We start from the raw sequence: 27,987 nt of genomic DNA on the forward strand, positions 1-27,987 counted from the left end.
TGTGAATTATTTTTGAAAAAGTGAAACTGTGAATTATTTTTGAAAAAGTTAAACTGTGAATTATTTTTGAAAAAGTTAAACTGTGAAACCATTTTTATAAATCATCTAAAAAAAAGGGATTTTGGCCAGTGTTTATCCAAGTCTAAGTTGCAATGTAGCCTGGCCCCTTTGTCATCGTCATCGTTTTCGTTTCCGGCATTGGCGGTAGGCAAATGGAAAATGGGAGAGGGACAAAGGGGCGAAGGGGCGTGGCAGCGGGACATCGTGTGGCCATCCAGCTGTGAGCCAACTTTGTCGAGCAATTATTTTTAGCGCAGCTGAAACGGCGCTTACTTCATCTTGTTACCAGCACTTGTTTGCCTTTCATATAAGCGAGTGCAAATACTTTTTTAAGTGCCTATGCGGCAGATGTCGTTGTTGCTGTTGTTGTTGTTGCTGTTGACAGTTGTCGTCCTTTGAAGTGGCAAAATATTTGACAAGAAAATGACTTTTCCGGCACACAGAGAAGGGCAAGCGTTCGCTGTGTATGTTAATGTTTAGACCACAAATTTGCTGGCCAAGCCGCAAAAGTTCATCCATTGTGGTCAGGCACAATTGTTGGTGGTCTTAATTCGTTGTAGAGCCACTTTCTATTCTGTCATCTCAAGGATGATAAATACGTGGAGTCCTTTTTGAATTGAGAAAAAAACAAGTGCCTAAATCCGAGTCCATTTTTTGTGTTTTTTTTTTTTTTTTATTATTTTTACGAGCTAAACAACGTTTTCAATTATTGGCTTTCAACAATTGCAGTTGGCAAAAAAAAAATAAAACAAATTAATAAATTGGTAATAAATCTTATATTTAAATTGTTGAGTGAGTAAAAAGTCCACAAACGAAATTCAACTGAATGCGGTAATTCGTTGATGTGTTTTTACTTAGCTCCATCAAATATTTTCTTTGATGTGTGACTTTAAATTGATTATGTTTCAATTAATTTTGATTCAATTACTGTGCTCGGCACTCTTCACATTTTTGATTTGTGTGCAATTCAAAACGGGTAATCAGTTAATAAATTACAAATTCTGATCTCTGCGGTTCATTTTACATTTTATCATTTTATTATCCGCTTATCGCACACAACTCTTCACATTATTTGCTAAATCAGTGGCGTTTTTGTGCAAATTTTTTTTTTGCTAACACCGCCTTCTTGGAAGTGGCCTATAATAAGGGGGCTACTATTCCTGTGCTCACCGCAAGCCAAGCATAACAATTGCTTTTTATTTTATGATTGCCGCGGCTGAAGGACCTCGTCCTGCTGCTGATTTTGCCCCCCGCACCCCCTCTATTTCCTGGCCAGACAAATACCGCCGGCCCAAAAAAACATTGCTTGTCTTTAATTATGTTTTGGTCCTCGAGTTTTGTGTTTTGTGCATTGCCTTGTTTATTTTTATTACTCGGCGCGGCGCCAGTTTCTGTTTATTTACATTAATTTTTTCAATTTACCTTTATTACCCGGACGCAGAGGGTCCTTCGGTTCGGTTTATGCCGGGACTTAATTAAGCTTTCAGCTGTAGCTGTTTCCCTCAGCGCACCTCACAAAAACCTCCACTGGCGACTCCCATTTTAATACAAATTCTTTTTATTTATGACTCGGCATTTGCGGGGGGGAGTCTGCGGTTCGAGTGCGACGCCAATTTCCATTTCCGCTGCATCCTGGCTAATCTGCGTTCATCCCGGGAGCAGCAAGTTCCACCTCACCTTTGCCTTGGGGTTAAGTGGCCCGGCTTTCCGGTGGGTGTGTGGGTGTGTCGGTGGTGTATGGTGTGTGGTGTGTGGTGGGTAAAATCAAAAATGCCCCAAAATGTCAGGCACTTTTGAAATTTCCTACGCAATTTCCGTTGTCAACACCTTGACAGCTGTCAGCTGCACACACAGACACTCTCGACTCACTTACACACACACACACACACACACACACATTCGTGGGCACTTGTCAGTTCGATTTTTCGCCTGCCATGTTTGTTTTTGCTCTTTTTTGCCCAACGGAAACGGAAATTGTTAGGCTTAATAGACAATTCGCATTTCCCGTTCCTTTGAAGTCCCGCATTCAGTCCGCACAATTGCACAAATCAGTGCTGCTGAAGTCAGACAGAGTCTGAATCCCAATAATTATAATATTTAACATCTCAATGGCCAGCCAGATCCTTTTGCTACTACATCCACTAATGAGGCGACGCCGAAGGACATGCATAATCAATGAAGGACCAAACGGACGAATGAATCGCTCAATGAGCGACTGAATGAGTGAATGCCCGAATAAGCGGGCGTAGGATGCAAATTATGAAGACGGATAATTAATTACGCAATATTTAGTCTGTCACAATAAAGTGCAGAACAACAACGTAAAGCGAAAAGAGTTTTAAAACTGATTGGATCTTTAAATCTATTTTAGTTCCTTTGATTGTTTCATAACCTATTGAGATATTCCCAACTTTATTAATAATATTAATAATTTGCTTTATCTTAAAACATTCTTTATAGATATTGCGTGGAATTCGAGGTACTCAAATCATCTAAGGCCTGTCACAAGCTGCCGCCATATAATCTGATGGCAGAAGGTAAGAAAAATCTAAAAAATTACTCAGTAATGAAAGTAGTATAATTACCCAAAAAATAAATATTTTCATATACTTAAATGTTTTCTGGGTGTTTAATAGTCGAGAAAGTCTGCTATAGCGATCTCTCTGGTTTAACTTGCTCTTGTTTAATTTCCCAGGTGATCGCATCACGGTGCGCTGTGACCTCGAGGCGTTGATCCTAGACTCAGCCGGCAGCTCCACCACCGCCAGGACACCCCAAGGCCCCAGCACGCCGTCCACGACCACTGTTGCATCCGCAGCTTCCGCCTATGGCCAGCGAACGGATGAGCTGGAGGAGGAGCATCAGCAGCGGGAGACCAGCAGCGACGAGGAGACGACCAACCAGGATGGCGAGGCGGAGGCGGAGGAGGAGGAAGAGGAGCCGGAGCAGGATGAGCAGGACGACCTGCAGAATGCCCTAGACTCGGACAGCAACGAGAGCACCGACTACCGTCATCAGCGGCACTCGCAGATGTTGCAAATGTCCCACAGCCGGCGGACAGCGGAAAAACGCAGCGCTGTGCCGGCCACGCCCACGCCCACGCTGGCGCCCACCTACCATTGCCGGGGGGAGGGGCTGGCCGGACGCACGACACGCTGGAGCGCGCTGCCGGCGCCGTCGTGCCGCGGCAAGTGGCTCCGCCTGACCGTCGGTCCGCCCAAGAAGTGCGGCCACGCCCAGTTCATCTTCGTCTAAGGCGACATCACGGCCCAGTCAAGTGCGGTGATCATTTTTTTTTTTCTCCGTGTAGTTTATGGTGTACTGTCTCCCCCACTCATCATATCATATCATATCACCCGCGCCCCCCCTGCCACGCCCCCTCACTTCCGGCCCAAAATAAATAAAGTACCCCATCGTATGTAAGCGTTTAAACATTAAGCCAGTGGATTAAGAAGATCATAGCATATGTATGTGTGGTGAGGTCAGGTTTTTTTTTTTTCTCGTGCTAGAGAAAATATCCGAATAATAAGGACACACTGCCAGTGAGATATAGGGAATATATGAAGGAATATCTGATAATTCGGAAGTTCTAAGGGGTTCTACCATTTTGATTCCAATATCTATTTGTGGGGTTCCAGAATACATAAGACCATGCATGTGGACTCTAGAAATGAACCACTTCTAAACGAACATAACAAACATGAAATAACTGCTCTACAACGTTTAACAAACTTTTGATCTTTAAAATGTATAACATACATATGTATGTATGATTCCCCACACACATGGTATTCATCATATAACCATATAGACATCACGGCTGCTGTGGACTTCCTTCGGAGAGCATTTCTCTAATTAGTTTAGGAAACACTCGCGCGTAAGCATTTGGGCTTAGGACCCAAACAACAACTTAATATACATATGTATGCTGGGAATCTGCTAAGACGCTCGGATCTCGGATCGGATAATACTAGAAACTAGGGACTAAGTCATCAAATACCGCATAAAATCTACAGTGAATATGGATATGGAGTCGGGCTGCGTAGTGAAAGAACCTATACATATATATATATATATAAATATATATGTGGATGTGCATGAGTGTATCTGTCTAATCGTTAGTTCCCCCGACTCGCAAGCATATATCATACACACAATTTACACATACATACATACTATACATACATATATAATACATTTGTCAAAATGAAGTGATTGAGGTCCACAATATTTGGTTACCCAACTGGCAGACAGCCCTCTGGAGTCGGAATTAACGTTTGGATCTTAGCATTAATCTGGATTTTAGGTACACACGAATGTCGAAGTAATTATTATAATTATAATTAAACCAATAATGAGATCATTCAATAAAGAACGAGTATAATTTTAAAGTAAACCCATCTTGCCTTTAAACAATTCCCAATCTAGAGACTTGAACCATCCTGGTTTATCTACTTTATCAACTGGTTTGGTGACTCTTTCGTGTGTGCTGCACAGTGGGCTGAGAGTAATTTCTTGGTTTTTGGGCATATCAAAAGATTATAGTAATTGTTTAAGGTAATTAAGTATTTAATATGTTGTTCATACATTACATTTCTTTATAATTACATTATTTATTTAAAATGTGACAGATTCATTTTATTCCCTTATTTTGTGAAACAATCTCTCTTTTTATATAATTTATGTCACTTATTTTCAGGGGTGAAATATACACCTGAGCCCACTGTGCGTGAGTACTCAGCTGTTCTGGGTTTACCGGTTGACCCAATTACCACCTCTCAGCGCTCTCTCATCGCTGCAAGTCTTGAGTTCACGGTGAAGGCCAGAAGAATGACAGAGAGAAGAGCGAAAAGAGAAGAGCGAAGGGAAAAGAGCGAAGAGAAAAGAGCGGAGAGCAGATGAAAGAGTCAAGAATCGGCCAGAGGCAGCTGGTCCGACGAGGCGGCTACTTGATTAGTTCCACAGCGATCGCAGACCCAGACGGACCTTCGACAAGAAAGAAGCTGCAGTCTCCACCGTTAAGAGTAATTCTCGATTTGCATTCTGGCCACTGGTGATGGTGATTCATGAAGAAATCGGTTGTTTAGTTGTCGGTTCTCTGTTCTCGGTTCTCGGCAATCTGTTCTCTGTTTTCTGTTCTCTGTCGGCGGTGTGATTCCCGTTCTTTTTGGCTTGGCCGCGAAGAAAGTTGTCTTCGAACATGTTAATTGCGACGAGGGGCCGTGGGCCGTCGATTTCTTTTAACGCTCTAAGTTTGGCCAAATGAAAACGGTTTTCCTTTAAGCCGATAATCCAATACATCGAGACATTTGACAAGACCTACACTTGGGTTTTCTTTACTCAGGCCTAAAGTTCAACTCGTTAAGTTGGTTTAAAGTCTAAGAAACTTTTTGTAAATATGTCGCTTGAAAGTTATTGTTTTTATGTACACATAGAAACCGCTATTTAACTATATTTAATTTTTTTAAGTATTTATAAAATCGGGCTTAGATATGTTGCCAGACAAAAAGGCGGCTCTCCTGCTGCTGACCGCGATCACCGCCCTCAAATTGCAGGAAATAAATGCCTACAGGCGCAATTTCGATGCGCGGCAAAGCAGTAATTCCAATATTCCACTCTGGAAACAGCGAGTAAGTTCGAGATTTTATCATTTTATAGAACTAATCCGAAAATCTATCGTTTACCCAAGGCGTGTGAGAAATCGCAGAAGCAGCGGCAAAATGCACACTATGTTTGCGATGAAAAGGGCGACTTCAAGTGTCTGCCTGGGTGGCAGGGTGATCTTTGCCAGGTGCCCATGTGTCGCAGGGGCTGTGACCCCATGAATGGTATGCTTAATCCTACAGGTTCTTCCCTGTCCTAAACTCACTTTCACATAGGTTACTGCCAGCGACCCGGCGAGTGCAGGTGTCGCATTGGATACAGTGGCGAACTCTGCGACAAGTGCATCCCGCTTCCAGGCTGCCAACATGGTGGATGCACCAAGCCATTCGAGTGCATTTGCAAGCCTGGCTGGGCGGGACTCTTCTGCACGGAACGTAAGTAGTTTACTTAAATCTTAATCAATACCAAAAGGCCGCTTTCAGCCAAAAAAAGACTACTAACATTCGATTACTCAATTGCCTGTTTTCTCGAATCCGCTTCCAACCAAAGCAAGTTGCCGTAGCGGATGCCACAGCACCCGTGGATATTGCGAGGCGCCTGGGGAGTGCCGTTGTCGGATTGGCTATGCCGGACGCACTTGCTCCGAGTGCGCCACAATGCCGGGCTGCCAGCACGGCACCTGCAACAAGCCACTGGAATGCCTCTGCCTGCCCGGCTACACCGGTCTTCTGTGCCAGACGCGTAAGTCCTGCCACCAGCGATGGTTCCACCATACCACACCCAACTAATCCCACACTCCATTCCGCATTCCAGCCATCTGTGATTCAGATTGCAGCAAGCAGCACGGATATTGCCGCAAACCCGGCGAGTGTCGGTAAGTAGGAGCAGCAACCCATTTAAAAAAAAGAAGCACATGGATTCGGCAATTTCTAAGTACATTATTTTTAAACAATTAACTGAATTTATTTAAATTTCCTTAGCTTTTCGTTGGCTCAATAGCAAGCTTTAACAGTCTATCAGCAAAACTAACCCATATTGGCCTTTATTTTTCACGAACACCACCTCTGATTGCCTCCACCTTCCTCTCCAGCTGCAAAGTGGGCTGGACGGGCAGCCAGTGCGACAAGTGCTTCCCGTATCCGGGTTGTGCCAACGGGGATTGCGAGGCGCCGTGGGAGTGCAACTGCCATCCCGGCTGGGGCGGAATGCTGTGCGATGAGAGTGAGTATATCCGTGCATGTGGCCATGTCCACGGGGAATTGACCGAGTTGACCCACAGAGCTCACCTACTGCGTGGAGCATCCGGACACGTGCGAAAACGGGGGCAAGTGCACATCGCTGAGCCGCGAGGATGGCAGCTACCAGTGCCAGTGCCGGCAGGGATTTCTGGGCAAGAACTGCGAGATACGCGATGACTTTCTGCTGACCTCAGAGGCGCCGCCGCGTATCACACCGCCCACACCCGCCGCACTCGAGCTAGAACTAGATGGCGAACTGGACCAGAACGGGCAGCAGGACATCGTCGGTACAGGTGTGCCCGATGACAGCGCGCCAGGAGGCGATCTGGTTGGGGAAAAGTTGCCGGCGGGTAACGAGCCGGAGCGCCGGAAAAATGACACCACAACCGCAGGAGCTGGAGTGAGAGTGGGAGTGGGATCCATGAATCCACTACCCGGCAACACGAACGCCACAAGGACGACAATGATGGTGGCTGGAACTGGAACTGTCAGCCACAATGCGACTAATGAAGCGTTAAGCGACGTTACAACGAGGCGTGCCACCCCGATTCCCCACACATCCGGCGAAAAAGCCGGAAAGGGTAATGCAACAAGTGTGGCGGCAGCGACTGGACCCTCCTCGTCCATCAGTACCAGCCAGGAGCAAACAATAGCAAACTTGGCGCCAGCTGCAACAGGAGCAGGAGCAGGAGCAGGAACAGGAACAACAACAGCAGCCACATCCGTGACCAGCCACAAGGATAAGCCAAATGTGGCGGACGCGGAGGAGGAGGAGGAGGAGGATGACGAGGATGATGAGGAGGATGAGGATGGCGAGTACGATGAGGAGGAGGATGAGGACGAGGACGATGAGGAAGATGACAGCGATCAACTCATACCAAATATTATATAGTTAAGCTGCCTGACAAATGACAAGTAATCCCTCTTTTATACTACATATACACACAGTGTTCAGTTAGGAGCCATCTCTGCATTTTAAGTATCCAGCATCTCGAAGTGTCTTTTTTTTTAATATTTATTATTTACGAGTAAGTGAAACACCCAATTGAAAAATCCATGCATTGCGATAGATATACATATATAAATTGTATTTATTTATGATAAATTTAGGGATTAGGCTAAGCAATTTTCGATTTAACAAATGTCAAAAAAAAAATGATATTATTAAAGTTTGCTAATCTTAAGTGCTACAAGAAGTCGTTGAATCGAAATAATGGTTGGGGGACCAGAGGATTGGAGTTCAATTCCAGCACTCGGATTGCACTTGGTTCGCTTAAACTTACGACAATGGGGACTACGAGTTCGGGTTTGGAAGGGGGATCTATATGGCCATCTTAGCGCCACCGAGTTGGGGGGATTACGATTGGATTGGGTATCGAAAATGGGAGTATAGAAACCAGCACAACATAAACATCTAAACAAACATATGTCTCTTGCATATGGGCGTTAATAAATATATGTATCTGGTAGGGGAGACTTACGAATCGACAAAAAAATATGTGGAAATATGGGGAACAGAGAGAATAACTCAATACAATATCGATACAAATAATAATATTAATAATAATAATAATAATAATGGGTATTTGCGAGAGCAAATAGCTAAACAATCCTAGTTGCCTAGTTGAGCTCCCGCTTGTCGCGCTGACTGATCTGGGCCATGGTGATGTACTGGCGCACCAGACGCGAGATCTCGTGGGCCTGCTCCGTTTGGACGCGGATCACGCGCTGCTGCATCAGATTGCCCACCTTCATGTCCAGGAAGAGGGCGCCATCCTCCGAGCGAACCTGCAATTAAATAGTTTCAGTTAGAAACACATTTTCCATTTGGCAGGCAATTCCAAGTGCTTACCTTTCGCGTGGAAATGACCTCCATGAAGCTCCAGTGCTGCAGGGTCTCATGTGTATTGGGGTCCAGGAAGAGGACGCCACGTCGATTGAGCGCCAGGATGAGATCCCGCCACATGGGACTATGGTTATCCTCCACATGCGGACCCTCCTCCGCCCAGATGCGCTTCACAGCGAAGAAGCTGCTGCCGAAGAGCGGCCACGTGGCCAGCACATTGAGGAACTGCGCCTTCACCTGGCCGGGACTCAGGCTGGCCACCTGCGGCCACGCCGACTGAACGAGTCCCACCCACTGGGCAGGTCGGATCTCACGGATGCCCAGCGCCGGCTTGGGCAACAGGAATTTGATCTCCTTCATCGCGGGCACGTGACTCAGATCGGCGGCGCGATGAAGCAGGGCAGCGATTCTTGCCATATCCCTGACCATTTCCGGCACCGGCACCCCATTGCCGGGCAGCTCCAGCAGCAGACCCTCCAGGTAATCGGGTGCCACCTGGTTGAAGAGCACCTCCACGTAGAGGGGCATGGGAGCCGGTTCACGCTTCAAGGCGAAGTGCCAAACTGAACGGCAGAAGATCAGGTAGAAGGGCTGTCCGGACTTGAGCAGCTCCGTGGTCACATCGAGTATATACTCATCGGCGGCCAGCGGCATGGTGAACGCATCACCCTGGACGATGCAGTACAGCGAGAACTCCTGCTGCTCCGCCTCGGATTCCACGCCCAGCAGGGCGCACAGTTCGGCAATGACATCAGCCACCACGGTGGAGCAGCGGGTATTGACCACACGCTCCGCTCCGCCAGGCAGGCGGTATATCTGTCGCCTGGCTGAACGTCCGGCGGACACGGCGGTCACCTCCTCCACACTGGGCACATTCTTGCGGCCACCACAGCGAGCTGTCTTCCGGAGATTGGTCAGGCAAACGGCCGCTGTGCCGTGACAGGAACGGCGACGATCGGAGGCCGCCGATGTCAGGTGCTCCATCAGGTAGGGACGCAGTGCGTCCGAGCAGCCAAAGTATGCCGCCAGGATGCTGAGCAGGCGCCAGGCGCGCTGTGAGCTATCCGGACATGGTGACCGGTTGGCCGTCGTCTGCTTCATCAGCTGGCAGTAGACCTCGTCGCGCAGGGCCAAGTATTTGTGACAGTGCTATGGATTGGAAAGGAAACATTTGAAGTTAATGAGTATGTCAATTAAAAATATAATCCAAATTAAATATACGTTTCAAATGGCTTAAAAAACTGACAGTTTTGCCTAATCAAGATACAACCTTAACAACTTCCGATGCCTGATTTTATATAACAACTCTTCCTGCTTGCATCTCAAATCAAGTTTTGCAAAACTGGAACTTGTCAAGTGGTCACATTTTAGCCAACAGCTTAAAGCTCCTTTTGCCACATTGCACATCCTTTGTACAATATGCATAGTGAATAACTAAAGATTCACGTTAAGTGCTCTCGTGATCCACTGACATGCACAGCGATCTTCACTTTCCCAGCGACTCTATGACTTTGAGGTGTCCACATAAAAACTATTTCCGGTTCGGGAGCTTAAGTCGAATTTCTAGGGCAGCGGAATGGCCTGCGATTCAGTTGTCGCCCGAAACCAGTGGAACCACCTCAAAGTCGCCAACTCCAACCGGTTTGGCTAACCCAGAATCCAGAAAACAGAATACCGAACCCATAAACCATGGAGCCGAGAGCGGCACTCACCATGAGCACGGTGTAGACGCACTTGACCTCGGTGAGGTCGGGATCCAGCGGTATATCGCCGCAGTAGCGTAGGATGCAGTCGAAGCACTCGAGCGCCAGTGGCGCCAGATCATTCGGAAGTCGGAGGAGCGGCAGGCGTATGGCGTGGCCCTGCCACTTGACCAGTTCCGCATAGGAGCGGTTCGCGGCGGACTGGTGCCGCTCATGGTGGCGGTCAGCGTCCCTCAGTTGACTGCAACAGGAAAGACGGATATTAGATTCATGTCAGGATGAGTCCAAATAGAAACTCACTCATTGCGGAAGTGCTGCATGGCGAACTGGAGCAGCGAGTACTTGGTGACCGAGGGCGGAGTGCCACCATTGCTCTCGTCCTGCAGATAGTTGGCATCCAGGTCGTGATGCGGCAAGGACTGCGACTGCTGCTGTTGCTGCTGCAGCATCTGCTCCTGGTGATGCACCTGTCCGTTGGTCAGCGAGGAGGGCTGTTGGCCAGCATTCGATTTGCGGCCGGAGTGCAGATAGCTCTGCTGTTTAAGGAATCGCTGCTGCTGACCCTGCTGCTGACCCAACTGCTGCTGCTGCTGATGGTGATCCGTTGCCATCTGGTGATCCTCAATGGCGTCCTCCAGCTGCTGCTGCTGCTGCTGCTGATGGTGCTGCTGCTGCTGTTGCTGTTGCTGCAGGTGGTGATGCAGCTCCGACTGCTGCAGCTGCTCACTCTGCCGTGATCCTCCATCCACGCCGTGCTCGGTGCGCTGGGCGTGCGCCTGGCGGGATTCCAGGCGCTCCAGCGGCACATTCAAAGTCTGGGCGGCGGCACGGGCGCCCGACGACAAGGTGGAGGCCTTCGATTGTGACTGCAGGAGAGAGAGAGAGTGCCAAAAGTAAGTTATAATTTATAGAATACTTTCTTTATTAACCAGGAATTCAATGTAGCACTCTTTAAGCTCTAAAATAATTATCCTAAAGCCATCACTTAAAGCCAAACCAGAATAAGTACAGAATAATAGACAACAAATTATGGTCGAACATTTATTACAAAATCGATGTTATCACCATATCATCATCGTGTTTTTGGCCAGGATAAGTGTTTAATTAATGTTATGGCTGCGCTTTTTAATAGCTGATTAATCAATTTGCAAAAAAGATGACCAGCAATGTTTTACACAGAAATTACTTTCAAACTCAATTGCAAGATGGCATGTGCACGTATTTCAGCTGTAACACTGATAGAAAATGTTTAGGGAATTTAAGTACATTATGCACCTCTTGATTTTGATAACTATTTTCATCAACACGAATTAAAAGTGAATTGAAGTATTTGTTTTAAGTACTTATGTTAAGAAATGATTTATTAATTGGATGTGGCAGTCTGAGATGAGACTTAAGGATTACAAATTGGTTTCGAAAGTCGACTTTTCTGGCGATTACAATTATTTTTTACCGTGCACAGTTGCGAGAGGCAGCAATTTGTTAATTGACTTGCAGCGTGCAACTTGCAACTTGCAACGCGGCTGCCCGCCACGCGCATATTTTATATTTTTGCTGGCCATGTCAATGGCATGTGAAAGTTGCTGGGCGCCTTTTTGGCCAACTCGACGACCAACAACCAACAACCAGTTGCCGTTTGCTCGCATTGACGCCCATCCCGTTTCAGTGCGGGATGGGGGCGTGGCACCGCTGATTTATGCTCCCATATTGCACGGTGACAGCTGGCGGGGATTGGGCATTGGCGATTGGCGGCGATTGGCGATCGGCGATACGAGCGTTTTTGGCAACGAAAGTGTTTGCTGGCATTGGTGATTTTTCACTTTTATTGCTTGCATTCAATTATTCGGTGCAATTTGTTGCAATTGCTTTCTTTTTTTTTCGCTTTTTTCTGCTTTCCTGCACGCCCACACCAGCACGCAGTCATAAATATTTGGCTATATAGATAAGTATAAGTATATATATATACATATGTATATATACCACCCCCTCGAGCAACCCACAATTGCATTTTGCACGCTCATGCGAGAAGAGATTAGTAAAAGTTGTTGTTTATGAAAGCGGAAATCTTTCACCAATCAATCAACCTGCCATATGTGAAAAATTATGCGCATTGTTCAAATTTTGGCCAGCAACGTGAAAAACCACTGCAGGAAAATTACAAAAAAAAAAAAAATAAAATCAATACGAACACATTACATCCAACTGGTTGTCGATGAAGAATGTTTTTGGTATTGCAACAATTTTTTAATCAAACTCAAATGCACCAAAGAGCCATTTATTTACAAAAAAAAATAAAATAGGCATAGAGGAAAAGTGGATCGTTGGATTTAAAGGTGATATCATTTGCACAGCTACCAAAATCAATCTATGTCAATCAACAATTGGTAAATATATTTCCATTTCTTTATTTTCGTATGGGCATCAATATTTCATGGCAGACCAACAGGTTTCTAAACATAACAGCGGTTTTGAGTTCATAAATTATGCATGATTTTCGGCCATTTCCCAGTCTCTATTTTCTGATTTCTTAACTGCGGTTGGAAGCCACAAAAAATATTGTAACGAAAGCAAGTGGAGTTACCAACACTTTTCACGCATCTCTGTTTTTCGTTGGTGGTTAATTTCGTGTGCAATCCTTTGGGCAAGTAATGTTGCTTTATAAACCTAAACTGCTTAAGAATGGTATAATTCTCTGCCATAAAGTAACAAATAATATTAAAGAAAGAGTAAAGGAAACTGCAATTTTTCTCTACATAGAGTAGCGTGGGTGCAGCCAAATGCTCGGCAGGAATCGTCGTAAAATGCCAGACTTCCAATTGAGATCGCCTTGGGATGCGGATCACCCACATTCGAGTGCCTAATCCCGGCCAGAGGCTTTTGGGACTTGTCTGCCTGTCTGCCTGTCTGGATGCAATCGAGAAGTCTGTTTGCTGTCAGCCAAAAAAAAAAAAAAAAACGAATAACGAGGCCAAATCTTATGTTAACAACAGAAATGGGTATGTGGGTATGGTACTATGCTATATACTAGAACTGGAACCGGGCTACCAACTGGGTCAGATGGCCTGAATCGGCGGACTCTAGATGCTCCAGTTTCCGTGGACAGCGCGACTTGCAGCGCGATAATTCTCGCACAGTCACTGCAAAAAGCATTCGCACACACACACACGCGTGTGTGTGTGGTGTGGTGTGGTGTGGTGGGCAAAAACAAGAGTTAAATTTGGAGTGTAATTTCTAAGTGACCGCTAAAACTTTCTTTTTGGCTGGCTGGGTTTTGTGTTATTTCATACGAATTTCATACGAATCGTATGTGCCTCGGTATTTCTTTTGTTTTGCCCGAGCTTCAGTTAATTAAAAATTCGAAATTAATGCCAGTTGTCCGTCCGTTTTGGATGGATTTACGGCGGACGGTCGAAAGAAATTAAAGTAATTTACTATTGGGGAAGCTCGAAAGCAATAAAGACGCACAAACAAAAAAACAAAAAAAAATCACACACACGAAAAGAGTGTAATTAAATTATTGAAATCAAATTACAGTTAAATTATAATGCTGTTTTTTCATGGCGCACGGATAGAAGCGTAATAACCCATATTGTACTATCGCACAGCCTGCATCTTTGTGGGTCACCATCCATCTAACCATCCAACCAACCCATCTCATTCCCATTCAGCAGTTCTCATTGTCTTTAATCTTGTGTTTTTATGGATCGCACACCGAGTGGTCATCGAACCCGAACTATAAACGTGATGGCATCTTTTTGATCCAGCACGCTCTTCATTTTCCGGGGGCAAGAAAGTTCGCCAGGGAATTTAGAACGTGCAATACGCACATCACACATCACATCACATCACATCACAACACATTAAATCCCAACTCAATTCTGCCTCTTTCAGTTGGACAAGATCGATTAAACGCAATCAGCGGATTCATTAAAGCCACTGTTCAGCGAAACGGAGACTTGGAAACATTCACTATTTATAAGTCTAACCAATGCCTGCAAGTTGAGATAACTTGAATGTATCTTTAGTCCTTGAACTGAATAATAACCAACATAATTGCATAAATTATCATATAGGATCCCGTACTAGATCTAACTACAATATTAAACCTATAAACTAAAACCAGAGAAAAAGAAAGATCAGACTGCTGATCCATTGGGAAATTCAATAAGTGCCCGAAAATGATTTCCCTACTTCATTGTGGCCCACTAGTCATGTTGACATACTGCCTGCCATGATGCGGAGACCCCGACTTCAATGTACATATCACTCTTATATAATCGGAACCCGAGACCCGAGATCACCACTTTACCCACTAATTAGCCCACCAACCAGGTTGCCCAGCAATGAGGTTCGTGATGTAAGAGGCTGCTCTCAGTGGGCTGATGGGTTGGTTGGTTGGTGGGTTTAAGATTGTCTTGTGGACCGAGGGACGGAGTGTCTGGCCACGCTAATAATGCGATTATGTGTCGACTTAATAACACCGTTAGACTTGAGCACCGCGATCATTCATCTCACACCCCGATTCCCTGCATCACCATAGCTTTGAAAACGGGCCCATGATTTGTGGTCTTTTTTCGGCTGAAAAGCATTCGTATTTGATTTGATTAACTTCTCGTTTGTTGTTACCTCCGAGATCGGGGAAAAATTGTATTTAACCAATGCAGTTTAAACAGTTTGAGCATCAATGAATGAAAAGATTTCGAAGAAATTGTGAGGCAATTGAATGCTCTTTAGAATTTAAAGTACCAAAAGGATTGAATGCAATAGTATCTTGAAGTATCCTTGTATCTTAAATGCTGAAAATGTTACCTCATTGGAGTTCATGGTCTCGAACCGCGCCAGGATCTCCTTCACCGAGATCTTCGACTCCGTTGGCTCCTCGAGAATGGTCTCCATGCGGCTGACGGATCCACTACTAGCATTGCTCACCCGCCGCGTCTTGTTTCCAACCGGGATTAGCAGAGCCGTGGATGCCAACGGATTGTTACCGCCTTGGAAGGCCATCAAATTGGAGGTGGTAATGGGAGAGGGAGCAGGACCAGAACCAGAAGCTGGAGCAACCGAGACCGGAGCAGGTGAGCAGCTGGCACTGCTGGAACTGGGATGGTGGGCCTCCATGGGTGGCATCTCCTGCTCCTCGTCGTTGTTGTTGTCATCTCTTTGGCTCATTTGCATCTTGAAGTTGAGCTGCTCCTCCAGGCAGCACTGTTCGCACAGACTGCCGGCGGAGGAGTTGGATGTGAGGGTGGCGGTGGTGCAGCACTTGTACACGATGTCCTCCTCAACGCTCCACGCATTGTCGTTGGCCATTCCGAGATCCCCGCCAGAACCGGATCCGCACGGATCCCCGCCATTCTCGTGCATTCCCATCGATGCGCAGCACTGTTCATTCAGCTCCCGAATACTCTCGTTGGTCAGCTGGTCGAGATCACTGCGTCGGATGTGCTGCTGCTGCTGCTGCTGATGCTGCTGCTGGTGGAGCGACTGCATCTGCATTTGGGCATGGTGCACCTGGGCCGCTGTGGTGCCCGTGATGTGGGCTATTTCCGCATCATCCGAGTCCGTATAGAGCATCTCGTGCTCCTCATCCGTCAGGTTGTTCAGGGAGTCCAGAGAGGCGCACTTGCACTCCGGTTCGCCATCATCTTGGGCTCCTCGATCTCGATCTCTATCCCTATCACGATTCGGATCCTGATCCTGCTGCTGACCCTGCTGCTGACCCTGCTGCTGCAGCAACTTAAAGTTGTTCACCTTGTCGTGGTGCATTTTGCTGATCAGCGACTCCACCTTGTTGACAATGCTGCTGAACTTGTGCGGCACACTTCCGCCACCGGAGGTCAGCTGTACCGCCTGGCAGGCGGAGGATTTGGTGGCCCGCACGCTCTGCGACATCCTTGGCAAACGCTTGGCAAACTCCGAGGTAGACAGGATCAGGTGGCGGCGGCTACAGTCACGACCATTGCCATAAGGCCGTCGTCTCAGTGAAAGTATGCAGTGAAATGCATTGTGATGGACGGCCTGCAGGCTCTATTCCACCATGGCGAATGCTCAGATATATATTGTTTGCACAGCGGTTCGTGCAAACAAACCAGCAACAACAAAAAACAAGAAAAACAGAAACAGAAAAAAAATCGAGGAAAACGCGACGTCGAACGGCGAAAAATGAAAAGCGAGCTGCTGCGTCCAGCGTTTCCCGCACAATGAGTGTTGAATGGAATGGATTCGATGGTCGGACACACACATCAAGCGATTTTCCTGCTATTGGGTTGTAGTTGGTAGTTGGCAGTTGGTAGTTTGTAGTTTTTTGTATTTCTATTTGTATTTTCTCATTGGATGTGTGGAAATTGGCAATGCAGTTAAATGCGTGCCGTATTTGTTACTTTTTCTTGTTATTTTTTTACGCCTCTCTGCCACAATTTATTTTAATTTGCCATTTGCAGTTTGTCTTTCCACTTGATGGACTGGCGAAAATCCACCGATCGTCGCCTCCGTTTTTTTATTTTTTTTTTTATTTATTTTTTGTATATATTTTTGTTATCTCTGTAGGGGCAGTTTGAAAATATGGCCATATAATTGGAATCAATGCTGAGTTGCGCGTTTTTTTAGCCAGCACGGATGGTTGGGCAAATTGTTTGCCAATCTACGATCGGTATGAAGTAACCATTATAATAACAAGCCATGGGATGGACAATGTGAGTGCATTTCGATACAGTCATCCAGTATTTTGGTATTACTACACGGCCTCTATATGAATTACACACGAGTATGTATATGATTTGGCAACTAACTAAATTGAATGGTGATTAGAAACGAATTTAATAATGCATCCAGCAAATTGAAAGTGATCTTATTATGATTGAAACAATGCAATACTGAGATTATTATTGTTGTATGTCACAAATAATTAACATCAATCAGTTAACCCTGCTCTACTCCTCCGATTTCACTGACTTTTTAGCCACAGTTCGCTAACAATTTGAAAACAAACTTTTTGGAAAATGGTAATGGAAAGTGCTTTTCTCCAAACGCATTGCTTGTTATCTTTTTGACACTTTTTCAAACTGCTCGCACAGAAATTCGGTGGCTAATCTATAGCTCAGTTAGGGCCATTCAATCGAAACCACTTGATTTGTAGTCATACATTTGTTTACGATATTTTCTGGGTCAGTCCGGGCCAGCTTTGTTTTGTATTGGCCCATAGGAAAGGCATTTTAGCACCACAGAGCACAGATAAAAAATAAAAAGATGAAGCTATCGATGCTTAAACTTGGTCAAATCGAAGGCGGCAAAACGGCAAAAAGACCAAAAGAATTCGACAAGAGAGCGCGCTGCGTGGTGCCGTTACCGCACATTCGTAACAACTAACGACTGGAAACTAAAAGCTAAAAACTGAAAACTGAAAACTGAAAACCGACTTGGCTGAAACTGGCCAATGCAATCTGGTCAAAATGGAGAAGAGCCAACTGGCCATTTCACTCGCAGCCGAGCAGAACAGAGAGCCGCACAGAGCGGCTTTAAGCCAAAAACCAGCTAAAACCAAGACCAAGACCAAGACCAACTGAGCGGAGTGAAAACGGAAATCTCTTGGCTCTCGAGCGTAAAGCCCCAGTGGAGAAAGAGCGGGAAAGTCTTTCTCCGGCTGCGATTCCCATTGCTAACTGCTCTTTGGCCACTCCAAACTGCTCTCCACATCTGCCACTCAGTTTGGTCAGATGGGTCAGTCTGACTGGCGTTTAACGAGTTTTCACGCATAAAATGAATTGAATTAAGAAACAACTTCAAACGGCAAAATGCAAACAGCAAAGAGCTGAAGAGGAAAAATGGGGGAAAATGGAAAACATTTTGTTGATCAAACAAAATCTGAATGCACAACGCGTAGCGGAAATACCCTGGGGAACTATGATTAAAGAAAGTTTAGTTCCTAACTTAGCATTTTAGATTTTAGAATGTCTAAAGCGGTTTTAAGTGCCATAACCTTGCTTTATTTAATTTAAAATGCACACACAAATTTCACTTTAAATAAACGTTTCAATCGGAGGCCTAATTAATGATTTCGTCAAATATTTATAAAGAAATGGGAAAATTGCTTACCAACGCATCTCCTTTAGCTTCGATTGGCGAAAAGTGCATACCCGTTTCAAGTGTCAAACAAAAAGAGAAAACAAAAGTAGGCACTGCACTTCAGCTCCATTCGACTGATGGACGTGCGCCAACTATGAATATCAACCATGCGCAGATGATGCTTATATGGCGCTGGAATCTCGCCGGAGCCACTGAGACCCACTGAGACCCACTGAGACCCACTGAGACCCACTGAAACCCACTGAGCTTTAAGGCCGAAAAGAAACTCCAGGCCAGTTAACTTCCCAAACAAAAGTGTTTCTATCACAAAGACCAAACGACCAAGGACATAGCTCAATTGAAACATCTGAAAGGTTTACCAGTTTTGAAGCCCAGTAGATCCTTTGAGCTTTTACATTTAAAACATAGCTTATTTCTAAAAATCTGGTTCAAAACCTATTGCAAAAATAATAGCACTTAAAGGCATAATACCTTAATGCAATGCTGATCAGCAAAGTCAATCGTTTTTCTGCTTGAGGTGATATTACAGCTTTTGTGGCTGCGCGATATAAAAATAACACTTTGAAATTGGCCAGCTGCCGTATTATTATCTTGAGGCCGTAAAAACATTAGCAGTTTCATTAAGGCCACGTTATAATGACCGATGCCTGCAATTATTCACGCAATTAATGCAATTATTTTTCTATTTACGTGTGCTAAAGTGGCATACAAAATAATTGCTATACAAAATAATTGCTATGCCAAAATTTGCAATTGGTGCAAGACACTAATTCTGTGATCTATCAACAAATATCAATGACAACATATCTGTTGAAATTAATTAGCATCAAATAATAGAACTTATGTCTATAAAAAATATATAAATATATTCATATATTAATATTCAATATACATCGTTTGTATCAGCAAATATGATTCTAGCTTCCTAACTTTCAAACATTCAAACTTGCGAGCTTTGAATGCTTTTTTACTTCTGATTTCTTAGGAAATTTTTCTTGCATACTTTTGGTTGGCAAAAAGCAAATAATACAAGCCACAAAATAACTTACAGATGTTTAAGTAAGACCAAATAAATAAATAAATAAATAAATAAATAAATAAATAAATAAATAAATAAATAAATAAGTAATAATAAATGGCACTCACCTTGCGGAACTCCTGGACAAAACTGGTGACCATCGATTGGATGGCGGCGGCGCGGGCTGCATGGAGTGCCAGGTGCTTTCCATTCCTAAGATTGAGCTGCAGTGCAGCGGGACGCGGCAGGGTGACTGCGCTCTGGATCTCGCCAAAGGAGATGGCCTGCACCACGATCAGGTAGTCGGCATCGCGACGAGCCAGGTAGAGTCCACTGTGCGAGACGCCCATGATGCTGACATCCGGATAGAGCGGTGCTCCTTGTACGGCGAACAGTCGTGCAAAATACAGGGGCCAATCGCGTGCCATGTCCACCAGATGCCGCTTGACCAGGGCACGCACCTGTCCACCATTTCCTCCTCCACCTCCAACTCCGCCGCCAGCTCCCGATCCATTGCGATTGGAGAGCGTGTCCACACTCACGCCATGGCCGTGCAGCATGTTCAGGGCGGAGCTCTTCTCCTGCGGCGTTATCCTCAGGCAGGGCGTCACCCCGAAGACGTCGCCCAGCACCTGGGCAAAGAGCAGGTCCAGCGCCACCGGCGGACCGATGGGCTCGTGTGGCTGGAAGACCTCCTTGCGCACGCGCAACTTCCACGGCACCCGGTTGTAGGTCAGGCAGGCACTGCTGCCCCCCGAGCCCGATCCCATCAGCACGCCGGAGACCACACCCAATCCCGGGCTGCTCGACGAGGGCGGCGGCACCGGTGCCGGCACAATAACGGGCGGCGGCGTGGTCATGTGCATCGAGTCCAGCTCCTCGCGCATTCCGGAGCTGGCCGAGCTCTTGCGCTTCCGCTCGTGCTCGTACTTCTGGGCCATGTGGGTGCGGAAGGTGGCCAGTCCGCCGGCGCGGTCCTCCCTGCGATGCCCGCCGGTGGTGTCCATGCTGGCCTGGATCACACGCGGCGGCGCCGGCTGGTAGACCTTATGGCTTTCCCGCTCCCGCTCCACCTGACGGATCTCGTAGAGACGTTCGCGTTCGCGCTCCCGCTTCTCGCGCTCCTTTTCACTGCCACTTCCGGAGGCGGGTCCCTCCACTTCCGCCCTATCCCACACCGACTCGGAGTAATCCTCGCGATCGCGACTCCTGCTCCGGCTGCGGGATCTCTCCCGTTCCGCCTGCTCCCAGGCAGCCACCGCCGGCGAGGAGGAGGCCGAGTGATCCTCCAGATGCAGGTGATGGCTGCTGATCATCTGCTGCGGACGCACTGCACCGAATGTGTCGCGCTCCTGGCGCTGTATAAAGGCGGGCACATGCTCCTTGACCACCTGACTGCTCGAGCTGCGATAGTCGGGTTCCGGCTCCGGACTCCTAGCCGTCGGCGGACTCTGCGGCGCTGGCGGCGGTGCGGGTGGCGCCATGCTGGGCGGTCGGATAGGTGGCGGCGGTGCCGGCACACTTGGCGCCGGTGGCAGCAGCACACCTGGCCAGCCGCCCGACGGCGGAGCTGGTGGCGGCGACAGCTTGCCCTCCATCCGCTCGATCTGTGTGCGCACCGTTGCATGGGAATCGACTGCTCCACCGGGACCAGCATTTCCACCAGACACGCTGGCAAAGAGTCCACCCAGCTGCTGCTGCAGCATTAGCTTGCGCGTGTCCTCCAGCTTGGCCGGTGCTCTTTGCTCCGACTTGGTGGATACGGTCGATCTCACCGAGTGGCCGGCTGTTACCTGCTCCAACCGCTGACGCATCTCGGAACTGAGCTTGAGCTTGCCCACACTGCCCGGCGGCGGACGATCCGCTCCGATCTCGAAGCTCTTCTTGGCCAGCTTAGTGGTGACCACACTCTGCATCGGCTGTCCCGCATCCTGGGCATCGCGGTCTCTGTCCCGGTTATTCACCGCCGACGTCGTCGTCGTCGTGGTGGTCTCCAGTCGGATGCTGCTCCTCATTAGCTGGCCACTCATGGGCGGCGGTGTGGGACTCTCGATCTCGAACTCCTCCCACTCGATGGCCGTGGCCGAGGCACCACGTGCTCCAGGAGCCGACTCCAGCATGCCGCCATTGCTGGACATCTGGTGATGCTGAGCCTGTGGCGTCGTCTTGCGCTGATGCTGGCGCATCTTGAAGGCAAAGAAGTCCTCCTCGGTCTGGAACTGGGGCTCATCCTGAGGCGGTGGCCAGCGCCACTTGCCGATCCGCACGGTCTTGGCCCGGCCGTAGGGATCCAGGAAGTGTCGCGTCTCCGAGGGATCCTTGCACTCCAGCGGCGGCGGCATTGGCGGCGGTGGTGGTGGTGGCGGTGGTTGCAATGACTCCATCACTACCAAACTACTCCGGGTGGCCTTCATGCGCATGGGAGACTGCGGTGGCGGTGGCGAGATGGACAGGCTGCTCAAGATCGGAGGAGCCGGTGGCGGCGAGGTGGAGTTATTGGCCGCCGCCGCTGCCGCCTGCTGACTGAGCAGGGTCTGGAGAGCCTGGTTCTGGGCCAGCAGCTGCTGCTGGATCTGCAGATTCTGGGCCATGGCAGACTGCAGGAAGGCGCGCTGCACCTGCTGCTGATAGAGCGCCGGACCCGACTCCGTCTCGCCGGGTAGCTGCATCAGCTGGTGGAGCAGCGGATCGGCTCCATTGCTGTCCGTGCTGCCGCCCCCACGGATGCTCACTGCTAGCTGCTCCTTGCTGGTCAGCTTGTCCAGTCCCTCGGCCACTGGAATGGGCTCGAAGAGCTCATTGATGTAATCATCTAGATCCTCGATTTCCGATTCCTCATCCCTCTGCTCGGGACTACTGGCCGTTGCTCCACCCTTAATGATAAGCGCCAACTGGTCCTTGCTGGTCAGCTGCTCCAAGTTCTCAACCAGTGGTAACGGTTGGAATATATCGTTGATGTAGTCATCCAAGTCATCAATATCAATCTCCGATTCCACTTCATTCTCCAGCTCATAGCAGCCGCCTCGGATGCTCGCTGCCAAGGATCTGGCATCGGACAGCTCATCCAGGGAGCCGTCCAGCACTGGACTAAACAGGTCGTCCAGGAACTGATCCACATCCGATGCTTGCGATGGTACCCTCACCCTCCTCACATGGGAGGCCAGGGAGGGCGCCTCACTGGTGTCCGACATGGCCGAGGATCTGGTGGCGTACTCGGCCTTGTCCGCATATTTACTGGAGTGCGAGCCATGCGAGGCAGCGTGGGATCGGCGTCCTGCGTGCTGGGACTTCTGGTAACGAGGACCCGTGTCCTTGCCAACCGGAGCCAGTCGCTCCGCCGAGTGATAGCGATCGTTGAGGCGACTCTCCGAGAGACCCAGTGTGTGCAGCGGCTCCTGGGAATCGCAATCCGTTGGCACGGGTACAATATCCCCGGCAAGCAGGTCGTCCAGTGACTTGGAACGGGACTTGGCCTGACTGGGACTCGGTCCCTGACCCGGTCCTGGACTGGGCTCACGTTCAAAATAGCGCTCATTAAGCGCCGAGCTTCTGGAGAGCAGCTCCCGGCTGCTTCTTCGCTCCCGCGTCACATCCTCCTTGCCACTGGATGTGGGTGGAGCTGGTGGCGGAACCGCTGGACGTTTAACCGCATCCGGCAGCGTGGTTCTGGCGAACTTGGCGCCGGAACGCAATAGATCACTTCTGGGAGCGGGAAAAGCGGGACACAGCTCCTTCTCGGCAATCAAATCCATTACGTAGTCCAGGCCACAGCTATCAGTGAGCTGCTGGCCATCATCCAGCACCAGGGTCCAGCCACGACTGGCCACGCCCAAAGATGAAACAGCCAAGGCTGCCGCCTCCTCGCAACTGGTCCACGAGTCGACGGCCACCGTTTGACTGGCCTCATCCGGCAGTGTAAGTGGTAGGGCCATGTCGCATCCCCTGGTCCAGGCACGCCACTCCAGCCAGGCGGGCACAAAGCTGCGACAGGCGCCACCACTCATGGCGCCGCTGGACGATCCACCGCCCTGCTGGCGGAGCAACTGGCGCAGTAGAAGCGGACGCAGTGACTCTGGAGCCTCGTCGTCCACGAATCGCATCAGATACTTGCTGAAGGCAGCACTGGGCTGGAAGCAGCACAGACACTGGCCCAGAAGTTGCCACAGTCGTGTGGCCTCTGTCGAATTGGACGGCAGGCCGTGCACTTGATTGCACAACTGCACCAGGATCTCATCCCGCAATCCTCTGGAGCTCAACGCCTTGTGCACAATGTAGTCGGCCAATAGCTTTTCCTTGGCGCCTTCCAGCGCCTTATCGTTGCTCCAGCGAAGTATAAGCTTGAACACGGCCAGTGCATCCTGGAAGTCCTGATCCCGCGACGCAGCTCTGGTCAGCAGGGGAGCAGTGATGGGCTCCCTGCGCGGCTGCAATCTCAGTCCATTGCAGTAGACGCTGCTGAATTTGCCAAAGGAGAACTGACCCAAGTCCTCGGGTAGCTGCACTGCCGACGATGGTGGACCGGGCACTGTGCCCAGTACCTTGACCAGGTGGCGATCACCGTGCGGCGGTGACCAGCCCTGCAGTTTGGAGTAGATGAATGCCAATTCGGCTGGTATGTCCAGGTAGCTCAGTTGGCTTCTCTCCAGTACCGCCTGCTTGGCCTCCCGTGCCTCGCGAGCTCGCTGCGCTGCCTCCCGCGCCTCCTGCCGTCGTCGGTGATCGGAACGCAGCTGCTGGACCCTCCGCCTGGCCTGACGTCCGCGCCACAAGCGCTGGGCAGTGAGTGCTCCCTTGCGAAGGCGCTCGTAGCGTTGCTGTTCCCTCTGGCCTCGCCAACGGGCCTGGAGACGGGTGGCGGCCACCTGGCGACGCGCCAATTGCCGGCGGACCAGCATGCCACGCACATGCCGCTGGACACTGACCGCCGCCCGGCGCAGACGCTCTGTGCGTCCGCTTTCCAGTGCCCGATGCAGTGCCTCGCGCAGGAAAACCCTTGTGGCGCCCAGCTGATAATCCGGACCTTCCACACCAGTGCGCGGCATGGCCTCGAGTAGAGCGCGGCACAGCTCCCGGTAGGGTGTGCCTCTGGCCAGCGGCGATGGCAGCAGATGGCGATAGCGCTCGACAAAGTGCTGGAAGCGCAAACGCACCGGATAGCCACGCTGCCGGATCTGAATGGTGTCCAGCATGCCCAAGTAACGAAGTTGCTGCAGCACACACGGCATGTCCATGCGTAGGGCGTGCTTCTCCTGATTCGGCTTGATGCAACGCACGAACCACGGATGACACCTGCCCATCGATTGGAGCAGCTGCTGCAGTGAGTCCGCAAATCTGGCTGCCACCGTTGGTGTACGCGGCTTCATCGTGACGAATCTACCATTGCTGCCCTTTGGCAGAGTTTTACCGGCGTCTCTCTGCGCCCGAAGCTGCTTGGTCACCTCGCCCACCAGGGGCAAACGGCTGGAGGCCAATAGCTCCAGGACATCACCACGCAGCGCATCGCGATTCTTGTCCAGGAAGCCGTCCACGCAGTACCACACCTGGCCCGCATAGTGGGTCACGCCAAACTCCTGGGCACCGATCCGCGGACGAGCGTATAGCTCGCTGAGCGCATGATTGTAGTGGCACTTCTCGAGGAAACTCAGATCGGTGGCACGCGGGAAATTGGACTCGTCGTCTAGCAAATGGCAAATGCCCACCGGTTTCTTGGCCAGCAGATGAATCACCGGCAGATTATCGTCCCAGGCCAGCGGTGTCCACTCCAGACGCTCGCGTGCATACTCCGCCTGCTCCAGCTTGAAGACATGCTTATTGAAGTACAACTGTAGATTCTCGTTCGCATAGTTGATGCACAGCTGCTCGAAGCTGTTCTCTGCCAAGTCCTCGAACCCAAAGATGTCCAGGATGCTGATGCGATGGGCATCGTGGGTGCCGCCCTTCTGCACAATCGAGTTGATCCTGGAGACCAGCCAGTTGAAGAGTCCCGCATAGAGAGCCTTGGCGAAGGCATCTCGAGCATCCAGCGCCTGATCGATGCCAAGTGGTGTATGCAGTCGCTCCGCTCGTGCTTCGGTGGTGCGACTGGTCAATGCCCGATGCAGTCCCTCGGCACTGATGTGCAGCAGGTGGGCGGCCCACTTGATCTCGGCATCGGAACCAACTTCCACGCCCTCCTGTCCGTGCCGCAATTGCCGGCGATGGAAGTAGACATTGCCCAGATGAAGAACTGCAGCCAGGACGCGTACGATGCCCTCGCGTTCGCCCTCGGAGACGCCAAGAACCTGCATGGCTCCCTGCAGCGACTCCCAGTCCACGCGACCACTGGCACAGTCGGTGGCGCCCTGGTTCAGATAGAAGTACTTGTCCGCCTCCAGCAGGCCGTACTTGGATCGCTCCGTTTCGGAGAGTCCGCCAAGGAGTTCGTAGAACACGTGGTAGTTGCGTTCGCCCGGCGCCTGCGTAACGATACGCGACTTCTCCAGCAGGTACTGCGTAATCTTGGCGCCCACGATGGCGCCACTCTTGAAGTACACCTCCAGATACTTGCCAAACCGCGAACTATTGTCGTTCCGGGCGGTGCGGGCATTGCCAAAGGCCTCCAGCAGCGGTGCCGCCTCCAGGATCTGCTCGGTGATGACGGCTGAGGCGGATCCACCGCCGGGCACCACGGCCGCCAGATACTGCATCACCAGCTTCGTGGACTCCGTTTTGCCGGAGCCACTCTCTCCGGAGATGACCACCACCTGGGGCGATGGTAATGCTGCATGTGCAGCTGCTCCGATGGCGAACAGATGCGGCGGCAGGGATCCCAGTGGTCGGCCGGCATACTGCTTGGCCACCTCCAGGCCATAGGCATCGGGGAACATCTTGTAGGGATTCACCGCGATCAGGATGCTGCCGGCGAATGTGTAGATCAGACCCTTGTCGTAACGCAGGCGAAGGTTCCACAGCAGCGACGCCTCGTGCAGATCGTCCAGCAGGGTCATGTCCTCCACCCCGCTGCTGCCCAGATCCTGGCGAGCACGCAGACTGCCCTCTCCCGGCTGCAGGGCGAATGTTTGTGGCTGCAATGAAAGAATTAAAAACATAAGTGAAGGAATATTAGGGAGAATCACAAGGGGGGGCAAATCCTCTAAGGCAACTACATGGAACACATTGCTCACATGGCGTGCTATCACATCGCTGCAGAGCGTGGACAGTCGCTTGACCACTTGGGGATATCGGCACTTGAGGCGTCGCAGGCGGCTGGCGGGCAGAGCCGGATGTTTGGCCGACAGATTGGGTAGATTGGCCAGATCCTCGAAATCCTCGAGACTCGCGGGACGCTGACGACGCAGGACGTGCGGCGAGAGGAGCGCCAGCGAGGGCGACTGGGCAGGACTGGGAGTCACCGATCCTCCGCCGCCGCGTTGCCACGGCTCCAAATGGAACCGTACGATGCGCATCTATCAAAGAGCCCCACTCCACAAGTCTCAACTCCCACAGATGCCCCAGCGAACTCGTAGCTGGGCCAAAAACAAAGTAGGCCCAAAACCCGAATCCACGGCGAGATTAAGAGATCAAGAACTAGTAACACAAAAGACGTTTGTTTGTGGCCGAGGTCTCGAATGCAACTGAAAGGAATCGGAATCTGGCGGCTTCATTGCCACAATTTCCCCAAACGTTTCTAAAACGGTTTTCGCTGCATCCAAACACGTTCTTTCAAAACGTTGCAAGATGGGGGTTTCAGTATGGTTTCCACTATGGCTATGGGGAATGGGTATGGGTATGGGTATGGGTTGCATGGCATATACTAGACCGGATCAGTTCGAACCCGGCCAGACCAGATGACACTCCTGTTAGCTACCGACTACTACTTGGTAGTGTGGGCCACCAGAACGCCACAAAAAAATAATAACACGCATGTGGAGGGAGGAGGAGGAGGAGCAGAGGAGAAGAGAAGAGCAAAGAAAGCAAAGAAAGCAAAGAAAGCAAAGAAAGGAGAGAAAGAAAGAAGACACCCGATCGCATTGATATTGATGCAGTCTTCGATCGCCATTCAATTAGGCATCCAGTCAGTGTGTGGGACTTTCTCCCCGAGAGCGGCGAGGCCCAACCAGTTCAAGTTCGATGGCTTGATGGGTTCTTGGGCACGTCTTCAGTCTTCGTTCTTCGAGTCTTTAGCCTCCAGTCTTCACTCTTCACTCTTAAGATTTCAGTTTTCAGCAGCTTCGTGTGGGGCAGGGGATATTGTCATCTGATAGCCGGTCAAAACAATGGCGTGAAATATCTTCTTTGGATCGCTGAGAATGCATTCGCCTCGGCAACTTGCCCATTCACATCAATCGCGGCATGCGTATCAATGACTGAGCCAAATTATGTGTGTCAATTGATTGAGGGATTGCTTTTCAAATGGTAACTAAAAGTATGCTTTAAAAAAACATATACAAACATAGC

At 49.5% G+C, this 27,987-nt stretch overlaps 3 protein-coding genes across 5 annotated transcripts in view; 2 read left to right on the top strand and 1 right to left on the bottom strand.

Moving 5' to 3' along the window:
- The window catches only part of LOC6525087 (E3 ubiquitin-protein ligase HUWE1), a 104,474-nt gene extending 100,018 nt beyond the window's left edge, over positions 1–4,456 (top strand). For both annotated transcript variants that reach the window (XM_002100890.4, XM_015190602.3), the window contains 2 exons: positions 2,521–2,597; positions 2,756–4,456. In XM_002100890.4, coding sequence (XP_002100926.2) covers positions 2,521–2,597; positions 2,756–3,315 — 637 coding nt within the window. In that variant the 3' untranslated portion in view covers positions 3,316–4,456. The remainder of the gene's footprint in view (positions 1–2,520; positions 2,598–2,755) is intronic.
- Positions 4,457–4,667: 211 nt separating this feature from the next.
- Positions 4,668–8,086, top strand: LOC6525088 (protein jagged-2). Its single transcript, XM_002100891.3, has 8 exons — positions 4,668–5,084; positions 5,530–5,690; positions 5,750–5,888; positions 5,940–6,098; positions 6,214–6,405; positions 6,478–6,538; positions 6,755–6,885; positions 6,944–8,086. Exons 2-8 carry the CDS (start codon positions 5,553–5,555, stop codon positions 7,792–7,794), a joined length of 1,671 nt encoding a protein of 556 aa, XP_002100927.1. The 5' UTR covers positions 4,668–5,084; positions 5,530–5,552; the 3' UTR covers positions 7,795–8,086.
- LOC6525089 (unconventional myosin-XV) overlaps positions 7,964–27,987 on the bottom strand; it is a 29,707-nt gene continuing 9,683 nt past the window's right edge. Inside the window, exons 3-7 of one of the 2 annotated variants that reach the window (XM_002100892.4) lie at positions 19,680–26,615; positions 10,752–11,317; positions 10,461–10,692; positions 8,755–9,897; positions 7,964–8,690 (exon numbers count right to left, since the gene is read on the bottom strand). In XM_002100892.4, coding sequence (XP_002100928.2) covers positions 8,523–8,690; positions 8,755–9,897; positions 10,461–10,692; positions 10,752–11,317; positions 19,680–26,615 — 9,045 coding nt within the window. In that variant the 3' untranslated portion in view covers positions 7,964–8,522. Of the gene's footprint in view, positions 8,691–8,754; positions 9,898–10,460; positions 10,693–10,751; positions 11,318–15,260; positions 16,510–19,679; positions 26,616–27,987 lie in introns of those variants that run through there. The other variant, XM_015190604.2, reaches the window with a different exon arrangement.

This window comes from Drosophila yakuba, chromosome X (genome assembly GCF_016746365.2).
Source record: "Drosophila yakuba strain Tai18E2 chromosome X, Prin_Dyak_Tai18E2_2.1, whole genome shotgun sequence".
NCBI classification, from domain to species: Eukaryota; Metazoa; Arthropoda; class Insecta; order Diptera; family Drosophilidae; genus Drosophila; species Drosophila yakuba.

Bases quoted from the DNA above. Each gene is read 5' to 3' on its own strand.
- LOC6525088 (XM_002100891.3), top strand. From the start codon at position 5,553: ATGTTGCCAGACAAAAAGGCGGCTCTCCTGCTGCTGACCGCGATCACC. The intron at 5,691-5,749 runs GTAAGTTCGAGA...CGTTTACCCAAG, and splicing joins TTCCACTCTGGAAACAGCGA to GCGTGTGAGAAATCGCAGAA. The intron at 6,539-6,754 runs GTAAGTAGGAGC...CTTCCTCTCCAG, and splicing joins CGCAAACCCGGCGAGTGTCG to CTGCAAAGTGGGCTGGACGG.